Genomic DNA, 22193 nt, shown 5'->3' on the forward strand with positions numbered 1-22193 from the left:
GATCCACTGGGAGATTAGCCAAATCAGAAAAGCGTTTTAGAGAAAGGCAGCTTTAATGCAACACTACACAGATAGAGTGTGTGTGTGAGTGCGTGCGTGTGTGTGTGTGTGTGTGTGTGTGTCATGGAGAAAAGAGATAGATGCCCACCGCTTAAAACCCAACATTATGTTTGCAACTTTCTTAGCCTGAGCCCTCATCAACTTTCCAACAGTGGCATCCTGCCAGTCAGCATCAGCATCTATTACTGGCACGTGCATGTTTACAGTACAATTAATCCTGTGTTTATAATTAAATTTTTTACACTGTTTCTGAATGGTTATATTCAAACCAACATCAACATCATATTATATGCAATACTTAATGACAGTACTTGTCTCACCTGGGTTGACTTGACAATGACTTACAGAGAGAGTAACCGGATTGGAAGTAAGTACAAAGTTTGTTTGACTAGTAGTATCTTTCCTGTGATCATTTGCTGTTGATCTATTATACTTGTGTCAGTGACTTCAACCAGTGGTCCAGTTGAAGTTCATGTAAGGAAATGTGTTCTGACAAGGAACCATATATATTTGATGTAATGTGACAACGTTTCAGAACTCATGAGTTTGTCCTGTAATAGTCCCTTAAATGTCCAAGGAAGAACAGCATTCAATATTTACAGCTTTTTCCGTCTGTTACAGAACAGTGGACAGTGTTCAGAGCTGTTTGTTTGAAGCAGGAACTAAAGATGAGTTTAATAAAAAACAATGACAGGAAAGCAATTACCAGTTGTTGATGACATTTCTTGGAGCCAACACGATAACACTAGTAGTTACAATTCATGATTTTGAGTTCCTTGATGCCTCAAGGTTTCTTGGAAAAAAACTCACACTGATGTTATCAAGAATGCTCATAGCTCCAAGCATCCAATGGTTTGGTTGAATCTTCACAAACATTAATTTTCAGGGCAAAAACAAAATGCAGATATTTATATTTTCTTTTGAAAGGTTTTATTCATTTCATATAATACTGACACATGTACTCAATAGCGGTTAACAGGCGTTTAAAAACACAGATATTAAAACCATTAGAGCGTCACTTTATTTTTAGCCCCGTTGATTCAATGGACCATTTTTTTACACGTTTACATGTTTCAATATTTCATAACATCTACTTGGTATTAGTCTAACCTCACCCTGAAAGGATTTCGTCCTTTGTCAAAAAACAAAAGAAAAAAGAAGACCGACAAACTGTCTCCCCATTTTAAAAAATGGCATGTGGGAAGCCACAAACTATTTAAGGTAAAATATTCTGATGGATGTGAGATCTGAAAAAAAAAGTTTAGTTTCAGATCTGAGAAACATTTTGACAGTATCAGGTGTGTCATATGTGGCACAGTTAAATTTAAACGTGTCATCCCGACTAGATGAGGCAGACATTTTGGATTCCATCCCCCATTTTTTGTAGTGACGTTTATAATGCAGGATAGCCATCTATAGTCCAGATCCCCTTCATTCCCAGTATGCGTATGGAACACAACTAAGCCATAGAAGAGAGATGAAGAATACAGATTGTTGGAAAGTTTTTTTTTTTGTCATTTAATCAAGTGCTGCTTAGGTCATAGTTCACTTGGTTGAAGTTGTTGTTTGTAGAAGAAATAAAGGATTGTGGGTGATGCGGTCCTGTGCAGGAAAGGACCAAGGACACTCAGTAGTGTTTAAGTTGATGAAAGACGGTGTTAGAGTCCTGTCTCTTCAGCCTCCACATCTTGGATATCCTCAGAAAAATGAAACAATTACTGGTTCGTCATAGAAGTCTCTCCGAGTGTGTTTCCTCACCACTAATAGGTCCATTGTGCTATTTAAGGATCTCCAACGCCATTTCTGCTCTCCTTGAGACAGGCAGGACTATCGGGTCACCTGAAACAGGGAGAAAAGAAAGTGGGTCGATCAAAATAGTCTTAAAAAACAAGTTAGGATGAAGCCTGAAACAGAAAGCCAATTTTGGTAGAACATATGAAATGATGCAGCGCCATGCTGCACGGCCGGCTATTTAGAAATGATGGGAAGTGATTCATGTTGGTGAAGCACCGACATCGTGGCTAGCACATTGTCCTTTCTCTTCTGGCAGGAGACTGAATTAGACATAGCTTGAATTATGGCCCACAATGTCTCCCTCTCAGCACCTGGCCCACTGCCATGTAATTTTGTCTGTTTGTTGAGACGGCTGCTGTAATCACATGGTCCCTTTATCTCGTATATCCATCTTTCCATTTTCTTTGCTCATGGACTCACTTTTGGTTTATTTCAAGCTATTAGGAGACATTTCCAACCGGCCTTCGACCAAACAAATTGCTGTGCAACTGCCAGTGCTTGGGCGTGTAATAGACCAGTCTCCCCAAGTTTATACTTTTTTTTTCTGCATGCGTTTCTTTCTTACTGTGTTTCCCAATGGCTTTCCCTCTCAGCTCCAACACATGCTGTGTATTTTCTGTTGAGGGACTCAGTCTTTTGTCCGACACAGGTGCCAGCTAACAAAGTGTGAAGGCCAGCCATCACCGAGAGAGCTCAGAGGAGCATTATCTCCAAGATGGTATAGCTGAAACTGTACTGTATCTGCCTCAATGGCTCCAGGCCACCTTTCCTGGGCCCGATCCCATTGCCTTCAGGAATCTACTCTTGAGCCTGATCAAAGAGACTGCTGCTGTTTGTTGTCACGCCAGTTCACTAAACACACGCACCTCTCTGTGGCTTCCATGCTTTAAGGTGTTTCAAAGTCCCTTTAGGTGTTCATCCCCTTGTCTGTTTAAATATGCCTGTTGGTGGCAGTTTCTGTGCCCAATTAGAAAGCCGATGTAGGTAGTTAGATCTCAACTTACAAAATACACAAGCAGTGTCAGATCTATAAGTCTTTCCAGGCCCACAAGTGCCACGGTTTCTCTTGCTTATCCGTGGCTGCTCAGATGGCCAACAGGCAGATGTCCCCTACAGTCCCACCAGGTTATTTATTGCATGTGCATCAACTGTACGCAAATGCACACACACAACTGCCTTGCAGTGTATGACAGCTCAGTGGCTCGGCAGCCCATGCCGTGTCTGTCTGCTCATCCATATGATATTATTTGCCATTGATCGAGTCTTCCATCCCCTCCCTCTCTCCTCCCTCTGCCCTCCTACTCTCCTCCTTTCCTCTGCTCCCAGCCAGGAATGGATGGAGGAAAGGATGGAGAGTGCCAACCCCTCTTTTGTGCCCTTGCCTGCTCTGTGTTCCCAGAGACACAAGCATAAGCTCCTTGTCAGCTGACCAGTTCCAATAGTCTTCCTTTCACCTCTGCCTCCATGTATTATTTTTTCTTTCTCATCCATCTCTCCCCCTGCCTCTCTTTCTTCCTTTTTGCTTATCTCTCTCTCTCTCTCTCTCATCCTCGTTCTCTCTCACTCTATCGTCAATTTCAATTTACGAGCGGGTGTTAATGGGACTATAATATAGCGTTCGATGCTATTGATCTGGATGCCTGTGCATCTTGACCTCAACACACCACACCAGAGGAGAAAATAATCACTCTTTTCATCATCAGGCAAACACATCAGCTAAAACGCTCAGATAGTGTGTACACACACACACACACACACACACACACACACACACACCAACACACCAACACAACAGTCACACACTCACACACTCACACAGATCATTGATCAAAGACCTGAATGGAAGAGATAGCAAATATTTGTCTTCTTTCAAACTACGACAGAGTCAATGATAAAGCGATGCTTGGCTGAATCTGGTTTGCTTTGATCTCGTTCAGGAAATTATGAGTGCGCACATTGGGTTTGATCAAACTAAAGGCAAGAGATCATATTAATCGACTTCAGAACGGCACATAAATTACATCATCTTCATATCTGATCAACCCTCATGTGCCTCTATCTTAAATTATGCCCGTTGCAAACTCCAAGACCACTCTGTCCTTTTCTATTTCCATCTCTTTGTCTCTTTATCTCGCTGTGATGTGGGAAGTGAACGTTGAAAGTTCAGTAACACTTATGAAGAGCCTCACACAAATTTGAGCTTGGGCCAGCACAGCGGAAAAGTATTTTGGAATGAGAAGGGGTTGTTGAGAAGGAAAGAGTGTAACTTGAGGGTGTTTGATCCACTTTGCTAGGTGAGAGGTGAGTCGATGAAAAAGTAGGGAAGGAATCCTTAATCAACTAGGTGTATAGGAGACGTCTGAGTGTTTTCAAGAAAGAGAGAGTGGGAAAGAGAGAGGAGTGCGTGTCTTGTGCTTTACTTATCCGCCTCTTTCTCCTAAGGAGATGCACTCTCCCTCCATTGACCACGCCTTCAATCAATTATTTAGGCAGAAAACAAAGGTCTGCACCCACCATGAATAATGGAAGATGAGAAGGATGGAGGTTAGAAACAGAAGCATACAGTGACATGGGGTGAGTTCGCACAAATCCCCTCCTATGACAGGCAGCCAAGAGTCTGCTCAGGTCAAGTCATTGAAGAGAAGCCAACAGGTGCTGGGGCTGAGCAGAGATATAGGCTATAATGTACACACACACACACACACACACACACAGAAAGACACAAACAAATGGACGGTACCTAAAAATTGAGGAAATACAAGAACAAATACATTCAAAAACCGTACTGTATTATGGGAGAACAGGAGCGTAAAAACCATCCAAGGACAATTACCACTGTAGTGTATCCGCTTGGTGAGTTGTTTTTGCATCAAGTCAGATGGCATGCCAGTCAGACGCCAGGAAGCAGGGCAAGTGGGAGTGAAGGGAATTGTGATGTTCCCTCTGCGTGTGTGTGTGTGTGTGTGTTTGTGTGCGTGTGTGTGTGTGTGTGTGTTTGTGTGCTATTTTCCTTGTTCCTGTTGGCCTGGTTTCTCTTCAGAGACTATGTGATGTTAGATCCAAGATGGGCAGGATGAGAAAGTAAAGAGAGATAAATTGGGTGAGAAACAGAACGATATGGAGGGAAAAGAGAAGAGTAGGGGATGGAGACAAGATTCACGACAACAGGTGGAAGTGGGTCACTTGGTGGTGGGTCTGCCCTTGTATGTGCATGCATGTATATGGGAGAGGGATGAGAAGAGTGTTTGTGTGTCAGAGAGAGAATTTGAGATATTACAGAGCGAGAGATTGTGTGAACACCAACCTTTGTGGTCTTGACTTTGTTGCCTGTGCTGCAGCTCCATCCTGTGAGGTCTGGGAGAACCTTACACTCTTCACCATCCATACAAGGGTGCATCTGACACCACCACTTCTGAGCTACAATGGAGGCTGGGGGAAAGAGAGAAGAGGGAGGACCGTACTCGGTATTTGTGTGGCTTTTCATTCAGTGTGTTGTGTGTTTGACAGTGTATTTGGGAATTTCAACAAACTGTGAAGTAATGTGTTTTCATCCATTACCGCTGCATATATTAGTAGTTGGCTGCATCAAGATAAACAGTTGGTAGAGCTGCAATCAATTTTCATGATTGATTTCAATTTAATATAGTGGTGCACCAATCAGACTTCTTTAACCCCGGTACTGAAAGTGATACCTGGACTTTGGGTATTCGCCGATTCTGAGTACCAATCTGCTTTCAGTGTTTAATTAATAAACTGCATGTCCAACTCTGTGGATGAGATGAGCATTATTCTTGTAGATGTGTAAGGCAACATCAGGCTTGTTTTAAAAATGTCTTTCCTAATTCTATGCAACAAAAATAACAAATAAATACAAATGTACGGAATTGTAATTTATTAGAATAATGGTATCTGATAATAGGTTGGCATATTGTCACTGATAGTGGACCCAGCTATTTGAGTCGGTATTATAAAGATATCTACTATCGATGTATGCTTAATTTAATATACAACAGTGACGAGCAGGAAATCTCCCTATTTAAGAGGCTGAAAACAGTGTTTTCTGCCATATTGGCAAGAAAAATACTAAATTAACCATTGCAGAAGACTAGGCTGCAATGAGAAGATGTAATTAAAATAGCGCCAGTCAAAACTCAAACAAATGGAAATTATGTGTAAAACTTGAGGGAAATATAGCATCTCTGTTTTCATCTGAATGTTTTGTCTTTTCAGTGGAGCGGCAGCTTCAATTTAAATCACATGCTCCATCCATGATTTATTTGCTCAATCTGATTCCATTGCACGTTGTCTCATTATGCTTTTTAATACAGTTATTACAGTATGCATGGGCACTAGATTCTTGTAGGTTTAATCGGCATGGAAGGGACCATTTACATTTTTTACCCAGACAAATACTGGAGGCAATATATGCATGAGACAGCTGAGATATAAATTAATCTTTGAGGGTTTAGAGTATATTTGTTCTCAAAATGTCAAATTAGATAAAAAATAATTGATGAAGTTTCTTTAGGAAAGACAAAAGGGTGAGAAAGCCCAGACACAATAAAAACAAGGTGATTAAATATCATCACAAAGAAAAAAGTAGCAAAAGACACACAACCTCAGTAAAAGCTGACCGACTGCAAACATATGAACAATGTTCTTATTATTATCCTTTATTTATCTGTCACTCTTTGCATTTTACCACAGTCGGTTACCAAGTAATAACACATTTTGCATGTAAGGATTTCAGTAATTGTCACTCCGACTCAGAAACTAATTAGTTAGGCAGAAAACAGCCTGTACTCACTGACATAATTCTCACAAGATTAGAGACACTTTGAGATACTTTTCTTGAACAGTCCAACTTTGCAGTAGCGTCTGAGGAATATTCAGGGTGTTTCTTAGTAATGAGATATTGCAGATAACCGCTTTGAGCAGAGAAGTCCCAGTATACAAAGCTCAGGCGACTATCATCAAGTCATCATTATGTGGTCTGTCAGAATGTGTCAGCTCAATATCGATGTCGTATCCTCAGGCAATTTAAGAGTGTTATGGTTTGTAAACCCTTTTTAAGTGGATAGAGTTGTTAGCACTTACAATATATTCAAGTTGTATTTTGTTAGAATGTATTCCATCATACTACTAACATTAAACAGTGATGGAATACAAATGAGTACATTTACTCAAGTACTTGTAATTTACCTTTGTACTACCTTATACTTCAACTCTACTACATTTATGTATGTAAAATATGATGCGTAATTCTGTCTAGAAGCACAGATACACATTTGGGTCTGCAGAATAGACCTTTCATTCACTGTCAACAAACAGTTCCTGGAGATGTTAATATTTTCTGCAGTGTTCATGTTGGGAGTCTGTTTATGTTCACATAACATTGACTGAAGTGTTCAATATAATAGCAGGAACACCTGAGTTTACTCATTGGGAGCATTTTCTATTTTCTGCCTCTCAGTTAAGAAGTCATTCCATTATTTTAGAATTTGTTATATTAAATGTGTATGTCATTGAAGTTATTTGCTTGTTTGTGAAGCACACATTATTTGTACTGTTCAGAATAGTTCAGATTTCTGTTTATTTCATCATTACTGTGCAATACATTATTTTTGAATTGTTTGTGTGTGCAATGTAACCATCTGTTATCTTTGTAATTCTTCAACAACAACATTGGACAGGAAAGTGGGAGTTAGGTTTGTCTGATTCTGTTCCATAGAGCATCTTTTTTTTTGTCTGTCGTTATCTTGTGTATCTAAAATGCTGCTAACTTGTTTACCTGGGTTAAGGTTATCCTCCTGAATTTGGTATTAAAAGTCTGAATTAACACAATACTCCATCATCATACCTTGAAAATGTATGAATCAACATGAAAACATTTTTAAAAGGCCTTTTATCACACCACTAAAACCAGTTGTGGTTCTGATGCGGGAGCGTGCAAATACGTACACAGAATAATAAGTACATACCATCGACACAGGAGGGCATGGCCCGGGTGGTGCCAGCGACCTGTCCAGGGAAGCAGGAACATTTGACAGTCTGAGATCTCTCCTCGATCTTGTTCTTGTTGCAGCAGCGATGAGCAGCGATCACCTCACACGTCCCTGCCTTCACGTGCACTGGAATTCAGAGAGAAAGAGACACTGTGCTCAATATACCAGGCTAATTCACACTAGTGTTTAATGAAACAAGTGATCGTGTAGCACAAATGAAAACTAAGTGTGCAGACAGAGAGAGAAGGACAGACATTTTGGTACCAGATTAGCATGGTTGCAGACCAATAAATCGCTGCCCAAGTCTCCCTTTGTTCAGTGTTTCAAATAGTACCAATGCAGCTGTTCAGGTTGTAATACTTAAATCTCCATAAATAATAACACTTACATGTACTTTGACAGGAAATGTGTGTAAATTATGGCCAAAGGCCTCAGACGAAACAACCATCCCTTTGTCAAACGAAAAATGGCAACATGAACATGTCAGACTGAATAATAAAACAGAAAGAGCAAATCATGATTATGAGACCATTATCAGATATCCATAAGCCACACAACAGCAGTTTGTAATTAGAACTATCAAATTAGGAGTCTTTAAATACATCTTTGGCTTACAAACACTTGCACATGGCCCTTGCACATGGCCACAATCAAATATAGCAAATCTGGAAGCTCCAGTTTCCTACAGCGTGGCTGCTGAGCCACAGCTGCTCCTTCACTAAGAGGATCTGTATGGAAAATGCAAGTAAAGTCTCTTGTGGCCCTTCTTTAATACACAGGGAATAAAATGGTAACTATGTAATTGAATGAGAGAAAAACAACCAATGTTTGTATCGAATATAGTGATTTGATTGTACGGTATAGCAATTCCAAGAGAGAATTAGCTTTAATACTAATAAAGGGTAGATGGGGGAAGCCCCTTCACTTCTTCTATAGCTACCTCTTTGTGTCCACATTTATATACACAAACTTCAATCACACAGCTGTGTGGTTAATTAACAACAAGTCCATCCGAGCACACAAGTCCCTTGAGTCAACGAAGAGAGAAGGAACAAAGAAATCATTTTTGAAGATTTGCGATGATGTCAACACATTGCCCTTTCATACTCGCCTTTCATCAAATACGTTAAAATGTCAAGGACAAACAATACACCTTGTCAAGAGCACTGTGTGTAAGAATACAGTGTGTGTGTGTCTGTATGTGCGTGCACGCCCATTTGTTACGATGTACACTACATGTACACTATTACAGCTATTCTTGCCTTTGCATTGTGTAGCGTTGTTGTATATGTGTTGTGTGGTTGCAAAAGTCAACTTCTGGTGTGTGCTTTTGGATTTTTCACACAGTTGTCAGAAGTTACTGCTATTTCCATTACAAAAGAGTCTGCCCATAATACAACAAAGGGTGCACACTGCGTGGCAATGGAAACCGAGGCAGAAAACAATGACTCTGCTCCGTCCAAAGAGTATTTAAAAGTGAGGCAAGCCAAACTGAAAGACAGAGTATGAATATGTTTAACAAGCTAACAGAGATTTGAAAAGTTCTTAATTTGCTCCGTTAATGAGAAAAAGACAAAGAGCAATCCTGCAAAGCCCAGTCCAATTAATATCTCAGTGAAAAGCACAGCCTAATATCTCACCCACTGTGTGTCTGCCTCTCATCGTTCTTTCATGTCCTCTTATTTCTCTTTTTGATCCGCGAGCAGTGAATTGGGATGATGGCTGATTGATCTGTCCATCTGTCTGTCCATCAGTCCAATACTTTGATCCACAGAAAGATATCTCATCACACAAATTGCCACTAAATTTGCTGTCAATATTAATGGTCCCCGAGAATGAATCCTACACTAAGATGATCGCCTCACCTTTGCTTTATCATAACCATCAGACATTACATTTAATTTGTATACAAGAAATCCGCAGCTTTCGTCAGGCCACATGGGGAACTGTGTTTCCTCGGCGTAGTGGCCCTTTTTTCTATTCACACTTTTATGATCCCCACAAGATCTCTGTCTATTTTGGTTTTACACAACTTAAAACACCGACTTCAGGCCAAATTGTCAAGATTGTACCCATGAAATTTAAATTTGTTTCTCTCCCCCACAGAATTAATTGTATTTGCTTTGATGATACTCTGGCTTCCTCTGTGCCACTTTTAAACCAACATGTATACTTTCAGTGAAAAATGTCATAATCTAACATGCAAACAGTTACACTTTTAACCCCAAAAACTGCTTGCAAACTAGATTTTGAACAATATAGCGAGCTGATTACATTTATCCTCCCCCAGTGGGGGAACCTTTTTTATCACTTTGACATTTCTATCTCCAGAGATGGAAGAATATCCAAATCAACAGTATGCCATGCGTGTCATCCAACACATAAGATTATTATTGGGCTTTTAGAGTTTTAGTTTAATACCTCTCATTTTGCCTCTTGCCCTCTTCATCTTTTTTTCATAATATCATAATATGTTGATTATGTTGATAATTTTTTACGGTGCATTGTAAGTATTTTTGTTTCAGACCTCTCTGGTTTGCAATAACAATTGAAGACCACAACAGAGAGTAGAGGTGGGACATCAGGGGTTTAAAAGTTACCCAAAAAAAGCAGACGAGCACTCCTCCCTTCACCAGTCTCACTTCCAGAGAAAGTGGAAAAACAGGAAGGACATGTTTACCAGCACCATGCCATGGTCAAGATGTGATACCCTCAGCTTCTTGCAGTGCAGAGAGTGGCTGCTGGTGTTTGTAGTGTTGAAGTAAACACCCAAATACGCCGGCTGTTACACATGTTACTGCTGCGTGTGGTGACTGTGGGTCAGTGGTTAGCAGGTCCGTCTTTCAATCAGTGGATTGGCGGTTCAATCCCTGCCCTCATCGATGTGTCCTTGAGCAAGACACTTAACCCTGAATGTCTCTCTGCGACTTGAATAAACTCTCAGCTAAATACTCAGCTAAATTAGGCATTACTCACCACATGAGATGTACAAACAGAATACACACTCACAAACTTAGTTGTATCACTATTTTAGAATTTGTTTATGCACTTGTTAAATAAAAAGAAGATGTAAACACTCAGAGGTGTTACACACTTCAGAGAGAGAGAGAGAGACTAATGATGCTAAACTACACTTAAAAAACATCCAGTTAATTTTTAATTGGTGTGACTGCAGCCTTCTTTCTATTTCATAAATGGTGCCTGCCTATCTTACTTTTCAATCTCTCTTCCACTTCATCCAAACATTTCTGCTCTCCTCTATTCTCCCACTCCTCCTCATCTTCTCCATCTAGCTCACCTCATCCTACTGCGATTTCATAAATGACCCCTCCTTTTTCAATCTCTCTTAGCCACTCCAGCACCCCTTATTTTCCTCCGCTCTCTCTTGTTCTTAGCTCTGCACAGCAAACTCAGCAGGGAAGCAAACCATTATCCTCAATCACAAGCCCTAAATCAAAGACATTTAACACGTCCTATGTGTCCTCCCTCTCTTGCAGTGTCTCTTTCTCACTCTGTCGATGTCTCTCCCCCTCTCTAAGCTCCCTACCATCTCTCTCCATGGCATGAGGACTTGTTATCCCTGCCTCTCTTAACACAGCAGTTAACCCCATTTGCTAAAGATGACGCGCTACTGTCAGACTAACAGATGGACAGATTGCCCAGTGTGTGTGTGTGTGTGTGTGTGTGTTTGCTTGCATGCGTGTGTGTAAGGTTTTGCTGACACACACAAAGCTCCGAGATAGCTCTCTTGGTCCCAGCGGGGTACTTCTTTTAAATGTCATTCCCACCACTGGGGCCCTCTCTCTCTCCCAGGGACAGATACTCTCTCTCCCACACACCAATAAACACACACACACACACACACACACACACACACACATGTTGCGCCATCCACCTTTACTTTCTACAACCCTCCTCTGCCAAATGAGCCTCACCACTAGAACTTTACTTTTCATATCCATAAGTAGCCACAACCATTGGTAGAGACTGGGCAGTATGCAAGTAACAAGCTGACAGTTCCACATATTTGGCGAGAATGTGCCGATGGATTTTGCTTTCTGGTCTGACCGGGTACAAAGCTTATGCCTAACAGCTCTGCCAGCAGCCTGCTCCTCTCCTTGTTGTGTTTTCTCCCTCCAGTTGGATCGGACAATAAGGACGACAATCCTAAATATATTCTGTGTGTCAAGCCTCCGGGAGTTGTTCACACTCAAACTGACGGCTCATGGTACCGAGAAAGAGTTTTTTGCAACACACATAGCAGAAGAAACAGCTGTGCAGCTAAGAAGAACATCACCTGAGCATCACACATATTGACAAATTACTCTATGAATGAGAATAATCCATTGATCTATTTCATCCAAAAAATATTTAAAAGCCATAAAGAGTCAGATTAAAATAATGCTATCTTTATTCATTTGTGTGATTCATGTCTATGGGCAGTTAGGCAGGTGGAAGCTGAGACTGATGTCAATGTGTAAGTTATTGGCACTCTGTGTGGAGAAATGTTTTGGTCATGTGTTCTGCTGGAGCAGCGTTCATGAGAATGAATGCGCTGTCATGTTTGGATTCCTCATCATTTAATACTTTGCTTCATTATGAGCGTACAAAGCAGCCAGTACCTCACATAACTGCTATGGAAATAAAAGCAGCTATTGTGGAGGTGGCAGTGTCATGGGGTTGTAGAGAATGAATGCATTCTGTACTGATTGTATCTTTTTGATAAAAAAAAACACAATCCATCTCTGCAGATGCACACTCAACGCCAAGAGAGTACATTGGCGAAGCAGCTCCAGGAGCTGACAATCCTTCATCGGGTCTGATGAAAGTATTGGCACTCATCAGTGAGATAATTGTGTCCTCTGGTTTTTGTTTATTTTCAGGTGCTGGATGCTCTGAGAATGAATTCCTACTTTTGAAGATAAGAACTGAATATGCTTCAATATAATTAACTAATTCAACCATTTAAGTTATTATTTGTTTAGGCATTTTTGTTGTTTGATTGTATATTTTAAAAAACGCCTGCCATGTTGGGCGAGTGAAAATATACAATATGTCGTAAAAGATTACCTGAACTTGTGGCCCAGCCCTAAATAAGTGACACAGTGAAAATGTTGCTTCAAATGACTACATGTATATAGATGCACTATATTAATCACATATTTAGTATGTATAAATATTTAAGTATGTCCCCAAGGCCCATCGTGTTCTTTTCACAAAGAGCATATTTTGGAATGGACATTCACTTCAGACTGCCAAATTAATTAGATTACAATGTACGATTCTCGGTGTGTGTGTGTGTGTGTGTGTGTGTGTGTGTGCGTGTGTGTGCTTATCAGTGCATGTACGTCCATGCATTTGTGTTAATAATTAGATTACATTGGCCTCTGAGATGGCACCATTCGTTATGAATCGTAAACACAGAGCAAATTAAAATTCTTTTTAAGAGCCTGCCAAGTAAATTAGCATTGAGAGAAAGGGAACGCATGCACACTCGAACACTATTTCTTTCCTCAACCCTGTTTTCTATTCTCCCTGAAAGCTTTCTGTATTTCTATAACTCCATCCCACCTCTCTTCTCATCTAGTGCCCCATCATTGCTACGTAGTTATTCTTTAATGGTTAAAAATACATAACAAGTAAAGGAGACAAGGAGACTTTCTTAAAAGTAATCATGGTGGAAGAACTTCATTTATTTTCCTATTTTCACAAGTAATTACTTTTGGATATGAACTAATATTGGCATTGTACATCCTATGCTGCGTCTCTTATAATGTGTGTGTGTTGTTTGGATAACGAGGCTGATCAATGACAACCCCAGAGAAGCTTGACTCCTCTCTGTTATAATAACACTCGTCAAGAGCAATGACACACTTATATGTAATGTTTGATTCTATGCTCAGTACAGCTAAGAATGTACTGCAATATGGCTTCACCTTTAAAGCTTTTTCTTTTGGCTTTAACATTTTTGGGATTGTAATTGGAAGAAAATGTAACCAACCATTTAATCTTATAAATATAATTTCGACAAAACCAAATTAAACTGCAGATTTAAAAACAGGCTAACTTGTATATATTCTCCACTTGTGCAGCCTAGAGAACTGTTGCAAATGACCAACACTGGAAACCATCAAAGCAAGTTATCAGTTAAGTTTATCTTCTTTATCTCCTCAGACTTGTCATTATGAATTAACGTTTTGACAACATATTACATAACTACCACGGCAGGCATGTCTAACAACAGAACACTGCACACAGCTTGTCCTTTCAGTAAAACAGAAAAGTTGCATCACATGGTAATAATAGTGAACACAATTTAATGGATCTTTAATGTTTTGTAAAGCTAGCATCGATCATACGTAAGCTGTTGCTTTGGTGGTCAGCATATATGTGCAGGCTTTCTATTTACAAATGTCAGAAACAACAAATACAATATTGTATTTGTAACAACTGTAACAAATACAGGTTGAAAAAAAAAAGAATAATAAGATGATCATTTTAATAATAAGGAAAAACTCCTGCAATATAAGGTTTGGTTAAGTTTAGGTTAGGTCAGAAAACATGATGGTTTGTGTTTTTGCTGCTGTACAGTGGGTTTTTAGAGTTATTTCATTGACAATAGCTGCTGGCTGTGGCTGAAAACAATGCTATTAGAGAAGTGAGAATAAACCAAAATAGTAAAGTTACAGCTGGACAGACAGACAATGAGCTGAAGCTCACTCTAAAACTTGTGAAGCCAAGGGGAGCTACAGATTTGAGTAATAATTCTCTATTGTGTATTTACTGCGAGTGACCCTTGTCACATTGTCATTTGATGCATTATAAAAACATTGATCATGGTTAAAACAATAGCTATTTGTTCTAGGTTAGGAGGTTAGGAGGAACCTGGAAGCAAACAGTGGTACAACGGAAGTAAATAAATGACCACAAAAAGAGTTAACATAATTGTATTATTGACCAACATTATTAATTTTAGTATCTGCAACAAAATTGCAACTATGTGAATGAAAGCTGAAGTAGCTGAATAATGTGATATCCAACATTTGTGTACCAAAAGTGTTGAGGAAGTCAATCAAAACTAAAACAGACACAGCACTGCCTCTCGGAGGCCGCTCCACACGGCACATTCAAACATGCTGTCCTATCACACACCTTCCCTCAGCGCAGCGACCCTGCAGGCGTGACTGACCACAATTGGAAACTGTTTCCTTACTGTGGCGGTTCCTGCTCACAATGTGACATAAATAAGGAGAGAAAGGGAGCGAAAGGGAGAGAAAGAAACACTGGTATCTGGCTCATTGGAATTTTGGTCTGAAAGGGAAAACTAAATGCCGTAGACATCCACACTGAGGGGATCATCGCTGTCAGAGAATATGCCTTGCCAGAAGTAATTTAGAAACCCAGCTTGCACAGAAAACAAAATCAGCCTCAAATACTCCTCTTGCTAATTGAATTAACTCCGCTGTCACTGTTCCTGTCTTTTTTTCACCTTAACAAAGTGACAATTGTGTCATTAAGGATGTGACGAGCTGCCTGCTGAACTCCATCTGTGAAACGCTCCATCCGGCACCACCCACCCCTCCCTGTACCATCATCTTCACTGACACCTGTTTGTGCCAGTTTGTCTCCTACTCACCAAAACCACGCCTCTGGTTCTCTGTCACTGATCTCCATGCAGTTTTAATGCAGCACTATCTCTCCCACACCACCACCACAGTTGTGCTGCTACATCATACACTATTTTAGTTCATGCAACAGGACGGGCCTGGTGACACATGGCATGTCATGAAAGAGCAGCAACCCCCAACCACCATCGCTCCCTAACAGCAGACGATTTATACTAATCTGTGCTTCCGGCGAGATATTAGGGCGGTGAATTGAGTATAAATTGTTAATGTGCTCAGATGTGTTAACACAGCATTACCACTCTGCCATTAACCTGTGGCAGCATGTGTGCGCATCTGTGCTCGTGCATGAGGCCTTCATGTTTTAAGCCGTGTTAATTGTTAACTGTGGACTGGAGGTGACATTTTACGAGCCCTTGGGGGATGTCCAGGTCTCCTTCGTCTGTATTTCGTTCTCCCTTTTTCCCCTCCCACGCTCTCTCTGAATTCAGAAACCTATCCAGCCACGGGAGTATTTACATCTTCTATCCCCTCCTACATTTTCTAATGTGCATATAGTCATATAGTTGTGGGGGAGCTCAGAGCCATGCCTCTTTGCGTTTCTCCAACTGAAGCTGGTATCTCTCTCTTTCTTTCTCGGCCTTTCAGTCTCTGTTCTCTCTTTCTGTGTCATTCTGGCAAACCAGTATAGACACAGAAACACGATGATTGAGTTCCGTCCAAACAACACCCCCTCCTCCTGTTTTCTCTTTGTCAGTCAGCGAACAGAGAGGAGAGGCGAGATCTATCGCACCGCAGCCATGTTGATGATGATTTCATTCTGTCTGAATTCTTTGCCTGTCAAAGGAATGAGGACGGACACTCATAAACGTCAAGCTCTGTGTATTTCACTTTAACAGGTTGCCGCGTGTGTGTGTGCTTGAGTGCATACTGTATGTGTGTGTATGGTCGTTGTTTATGTCAATCTGTTGTAGAGGTGTCCTTTCACAGATCAAGATAGATGGCTTGCTACCACCCTGTTTACTCTTTGTGAGAGACTGGACAGACCATATTATGTTACACCAAACACCACCAAGTTAACTGCAACACATTCTCATTCCAACTCGTTACATACTGACACTTGTAAAGCATAATGGAACATAAGTATGGATAACACGTCACAGACATCACTAACATAACTTACACCCGTGTCCTGGATGAAAGTACTGTGTTGATTTGGTTTACATTGTACTACTTGAACGCCGTTGTGCGTCTCATACGGACGATGTAGGGGGCTTTGTGCGTGGGTATCAGACGCCAAGGGGCGTGACCTAGCGTCTGCATTTGTTGATTTTCTTATTTAACGATTTTCACAGCTTCTTTGGAAACATGTGGGAAACGATCCATAATGTGTGGCGCTGAAACAAAAGATTTGATTCCTTTTTCCTCTTTGCATGTATTTTGCCTTGATCAAATGCAGCCACCGAACCTCCAGCATCATGCATGAAAGGCCACTTTCTGGTGTGACTAAGCACTTACAAAAAGAAAAAGAGAATATGGCAAATCACTTTTCCTGCTGATAACCTTCTCAGGAATGCACACGTAATTGCTGCTGCAACATTTTTTAACTCATGGTCGTCGTCTTAACCCATTGTTAATGGCGGCACACCCTGTCCAACTTCTCTTCTTATCAATTGCAATGCTTTTATTCATTTTTGTTTTCATTTTGTTATTTTTATTATGCTCTTTTCTCATATTCATAATTTTAAACTATTCTACTGAAAGTATGTGATCAAAAGAGAATCCAACTGCCCTTACTGGCATCTTATAGGACAACATGTTCCCTAAAGTTAACATATTTTGCTCCTGGTTAGTTAAAATTGCAGTCATACATTAAATGCGGTGCGCATTGAATCCACACATTAACAATTGATTGCCAATTTCTGTCCTAAATGTTTAATCAGACTTGTAACGATTGAGCACATTTGATGGCATTAGTAAAGCTCATGAAAGCTTTCACTGTATATACACATGCATCATTGTATTATCCTCTTCAAAAGATAAGTTCTTAAAATGTTTATGTTTAATATCTGATGTGAGCAACAAACAACTGAATGCTCATCCTTAATAATGTTGGATTGTAATTACTCAATCAATTTATTTAATAAAGGTGCTTAGGTCATATTTCAAATGGCTTCATTGGCCATTGAACACTGACAGGTGATCTGATGAGCTCTGTGATTGGTGCATTAAGCCCATCTCTTCTAAAGGTTCCTCGTCCATTGCGTCAGCACTTTCTCTCCAACTGCATTCATCAGGACAGATCATTACATCCTTCCTCTCCTCTCCTCTCTTGCCTCTCTCTCATCCCATCCCTCACCACCAAATGAAAGGAACACCCTGGTGTGTCTGAGGCTGGCTGGCAGCGGAGCCAGAGGTGGAAAGATGTAAAGAGAGAGGGAGGAAGATGAAGGCAAAGAGATGGTATGAGAAAAAAAGAGAGAGAGAGAGAGAGAGAGGGGGGGGGGAAAAGCATAGCCTGCTCTGACTGTAAATGGTGTGAAAGAAGCGGAGAGTTTGTGTTGGAGGGATGGTTAGTCTCTGTTAGGGCTTTGTGGGAAGGAAACTGAATAACCACCATCGTAGGGCTATTAGCACGCAGCAGGATAAAACTTACGCTCTAAGTCTGTCGGCTGCAACATTCAAAATTACCCCGAAAACTTCTAGAGAAGCCCCTACTGTGCATTGGTGCCATTTTGTAAAATTCAGTTGGGCATCTGTGTTCTGCATACTGCATATTCATCTTTTGATTGAAAGATCTGTCCCTGAAAATTAAAACAATTAAGTTATATTGTACATTTAGGTTATTACATAATATAAATATTGTCCAATTTATTGAAATTGTTGTACTTATTTATGTATTTCTAATTATTTAATAATTGTATTGTATGTGTCTTTTACGCAGCATAAAGGCTCTTTGCATCCACCTGGGTGAGGATGAGAGACAGCTCGTTCGGGAGTATATGGTAAGTCATTCCAATTGATTTGCCAGTCACATGTTATGATCATAATGTCACCCACATCAATTTTCAGAAGTTCATGTTATAATTGACAGTAGGTTGAGAATATTCATATGAAAATGAACAACTGGCTGCACAGTATTGTGAACAGGTACCCTTTTCTAAACATTCCCTGACATCCAATACTTGATCAAAAACAGTATGGCTTTGACGAGCTTTGTGGTCTGGAAATGAAATCCAGAACTGTAAAACAACATGCTTGTTGTTATGGAATAAATCTCAATGTACCAGTCTTTTATTCAAATGAACCAAACTGTTTAAAAGAAGAAGATACCCTAACTAACCAACATTAGTCCATCTCTTAATCTTATCTGACCTATGGCACTCAGAACGAAGCTCAGTCATTCCTATGTAAATCTTTAATAACACCTCACAGATAAATAGTTTTATTAAAAACTATATATTTTTAGGAATTATTATGCAATGTTGATTAAAGTATACAAATTTCATGAATACGTGTTTTGTTCTCTCCTCTTTTCTTTAAACATACAGGATATCGAAGGAGATGACATCCTGAGAGACCTGCAAAAGCGGAGCATGCGCATATGTCATCAACAAGGAGGAGAAATGGGACATTGTGATGACGTCGAAGGACTAATCATCCTCGACAACTGGATCTGCGGCCCGAGCTTGTGCAAAGATTCTGGGGGTCATCTACACTCTGAACATGGCTTACCCCAAAGAGCTAAGATACTAAATAAAATTGAGTAAATTCAACACAACATTTTTTTCAGTGAACCAGCTTTTTGCACCTGTCTGTCAGGGAGCAACAGCCAATCGGAGCATAAGAACAAGGCGACAATGCAACAAGGGGGAACTCTGCTGTACGTGTTGCATTCACAACACAAACCAAAGTTGTTGTTGCACCTGGAGGATCAGGCTATAAACAGTAAAGACATGTAGGAACGGGATATTTTGTGCACAACGGTGACATCAACCAGCATGACTACGTCCTCGTCACTTCTTGCATGTGTAGTTTGGAGACCTCATCTGGGACTGCTCCTGGTGAAAGATCTTGTTGTGTGTCAGTGTTGAAAGTTGTGTTGCGTGAACTTGCAAAAGGACCTTCGTGCGCTGAGCTTCGCGATGGTTCATCTCCAAAAGGGAGGCGTGGGTTTGATCCCCGGCTGTGCTCGTTCAGATGGGTTCTTTTAAGGATTTAGATGCTGTTTTAATAACCATTACAAGTCACAGAGCGTCTCCCTTTCTTCATCCTCCCCCATATCAACAGGTGGCTACTACCTTACGACTCTATATGAGTCTGCGAAGGGGGAGGAGTCACAGCGGCGCGGAGGGAGGAGGAGACGGGCAGAGGGCGAGGATCCGAGTGGGAATCGCAGACGTCGTCTCCGGCATCGGACCGCGATCGGCAAGACGGAAGGAGAAGAGGATCACAGATGATCGTAGAGTGGCCCCCTTAATGGGTCGAACCCTCCTGGGACGAAAACCACCGGCAGAGATCCCTCTATTCTAATGGTCCATATGGTTCGAGAGCACCGAGTATTATTATTATTATTATTATTATATTTATATGGGAACAAATAATAGTTAAAGCTGTTTGGAGGCTATTAGGTTGTGTACGGTGCAGCATGAGTTTGATTTGTAAAGATTTTTTTGTATACGCTTTCCTGAAACTGATGTAATTGATTTGTAAATATTAACATGAAAGTAATAAATGAGCAAAAAAAGAGGACATTAATAAAACCGATTAACAGTTTTGATTCCCTCTTAATACCATTTGCAGCAGCAGCTGTCTTTTATTATTATTATTATTATTATTTGCATACATCCCATGATGGTTGATCTGTAATATGAAGTCATTTCTCAGTCCCATTTTATCTCAGTCCCAAAAAAACGATTAAAAGAAATTTGGTTTTAGACATTTATTACATGTATTTACTATTTTATTCATATGTTCCACAACTTTTGTGAACCTAAGGTTTTTGGTAAACCAGTTTCCAGCACCAAAACAGTTCATCTACATGAGTAAAGGTATGTTTTCACAAGACATTTGAAGAATCTTTATTAAATCAGACTTCAACTTTTCAGCTTTAGGGCCAAATTACCTTTTTTTACACTGTAGCCTAAAGACAGCTGGTGCTTCATTAAATGGATAGCTGAGATTCTTCTGCAATTTTTTTAATGTATATCACATGTATCCAATGCAAGTGCCTCTAAAAAAAAAGGTGAATTTAAGAAATTATGTAAAGGGGGTTAAAGTGTATGCTTATACACATAGTATTGAATGCACTGTATGAATGCTGCTGCTGCTGCTGCTACCTACCTGCTGCTTCTACCTACGTGCTGTTTCTACCTACCTGCTGCTGCTACCTACCTATCTACCGACCGACCGACCAGAGCTGCTTCTACCTACCTGCTGCTGCTACCTACCTACCTACCTACTGACCGACCGGAGCTGCTGCTTCTACCTACCTACCTACCGACTTTGCGACCGGAGTTGCTGCTACTTACCTACCTAGCTACCTACCGACCGGAGCTGATGCTGCTGCTTCTACCTACCTGCTGCTGCTACCTATCTACCCACCAGACCGGAGCTAATGCTGCTGCTACCTACCTACCTACTGACTGACCAGAGCTGCTTCTACCTACCTACCACCCTACCGACCGGTGCTGCTGCTGCTTCTACCTACCTGCTGCTATCTACCTACCTACTTACCAACCGACCGGAGCTGCTGCTGCTAGCTACCTATCTACCTACCAACCAACTGACTGGAGTTGCTGCTGCTTTGAAAATAATAAAAATGAAACTAAATGAATTAATCTTTTCTTTCGAAATGTTTTACTTTTTAATCCACTTAAAACAATGTTTTAATACTGTTAATCTTGCACATGTTGAAACATGGTAATAATCCTGGAATGTCGGTATCAAAAAGGTCTGTATTTCACATCAATTTAGAAATTGTACCTAATTTTACCAAAATGTTGATTTTACGGTCACGTTAGACCAGCAGATACGAAAAAAGGTCACGTTAGACCCACAACAGGTGAAACAGTCACTTTAGGCCAGAAAATTAAGAAAAGGTTATATTAGACAAGGACATTAGTTCCTATATATATATATATATATATATATATATATATATATATATATATATATATATTGTGGTGGAAGATTTCTATGTTTGATCAGGAGGAGAGTTGTGGTTCAAATATTCAATTGTAACAAACAGAGTCTTCAAAGGAATCAAAGTTGTCTTTCCATTTATTAAGCTTGCAAGCTAGGAGAACGTTCAACAGCCACACTCTGTGAGCTATCGGAGGTTATTTTGTTGATACATTGTGTTACACTTGGATTTATACAGCATATGCACCCTCCTCCATGGCCCCCAAATGATGACAGAGAAGGCATATATGTATGATAGCAGAACAAAGAGGAGAGTGTCTTTCAACAAGACATAAAACAAAGTATAGGTCAGGTTTTGGTCATCTGTCCTCCCATTTCAATTCAGTTTATTTTGTATTTTCACAATATCACAAATTACAAATTTGCCTCAGAGGGCTTTACAATCTGTACACATATGACATCCCTGTCCCAGGACCTCACATCGGATCAGGAAAAACTCCCCAAAAATGTTCGCAGGAAAAAAAGGGAAGAAACCTTTAGGAGAGCAACAGAGGAGGATCCCTCT

General features: G+C 40.3%; 1 protein-coding gene across 2 annotated transcripts in view; it reads right to left on the reverse strand.

Annotated features, from left to right (window-relative positions):
• Positions 1-1019: 1019 nt before the first annotated feature.
• LOC117733707 (chemokine-like protein TAFA-2) overlaps positions 1020-22193 on the reverse strand; it is a 68438-nt gene continuing 47264 nt past the window's right edge. For both annotated transcript variants that reach the window (XM_034537530.1, XM_034537531.1), the window contains 3 exons: positions 7836-7985; positions 5159-5283; positions 1020-1899 (listed from right to left, as the gene is read on the reverse strand). In XM_034537530.1, coding sequence (XP_034393421.1) covers positions 1888-1899; positions 5159-5283; positions 7836-7985 — 287 coding nt within the window. In that variant the 3' untranslated portion in view covers positions 1020-1887. The remainder of the gene's footprint in view (positions 1900-5158; positions 5284-7835; positions 7986-22193) is intronic.

This window comes from Cyclopterus lumpus, chromosome 7 (assembly GCF_009769545.1).
Source record: "Cyclopterus lumpus isolate fCycLum1 chromosome 7, fCycLum1.pri, whole genome shotgun sequence".
Classification (NCBI taxonomy): domain Eukaryota; kingdom Metazoa; phylum Chordata; class Actinopteri; order Perciformes; family Cyclopteridae; genus Cyclopterus; species Cyclopterus lumpus.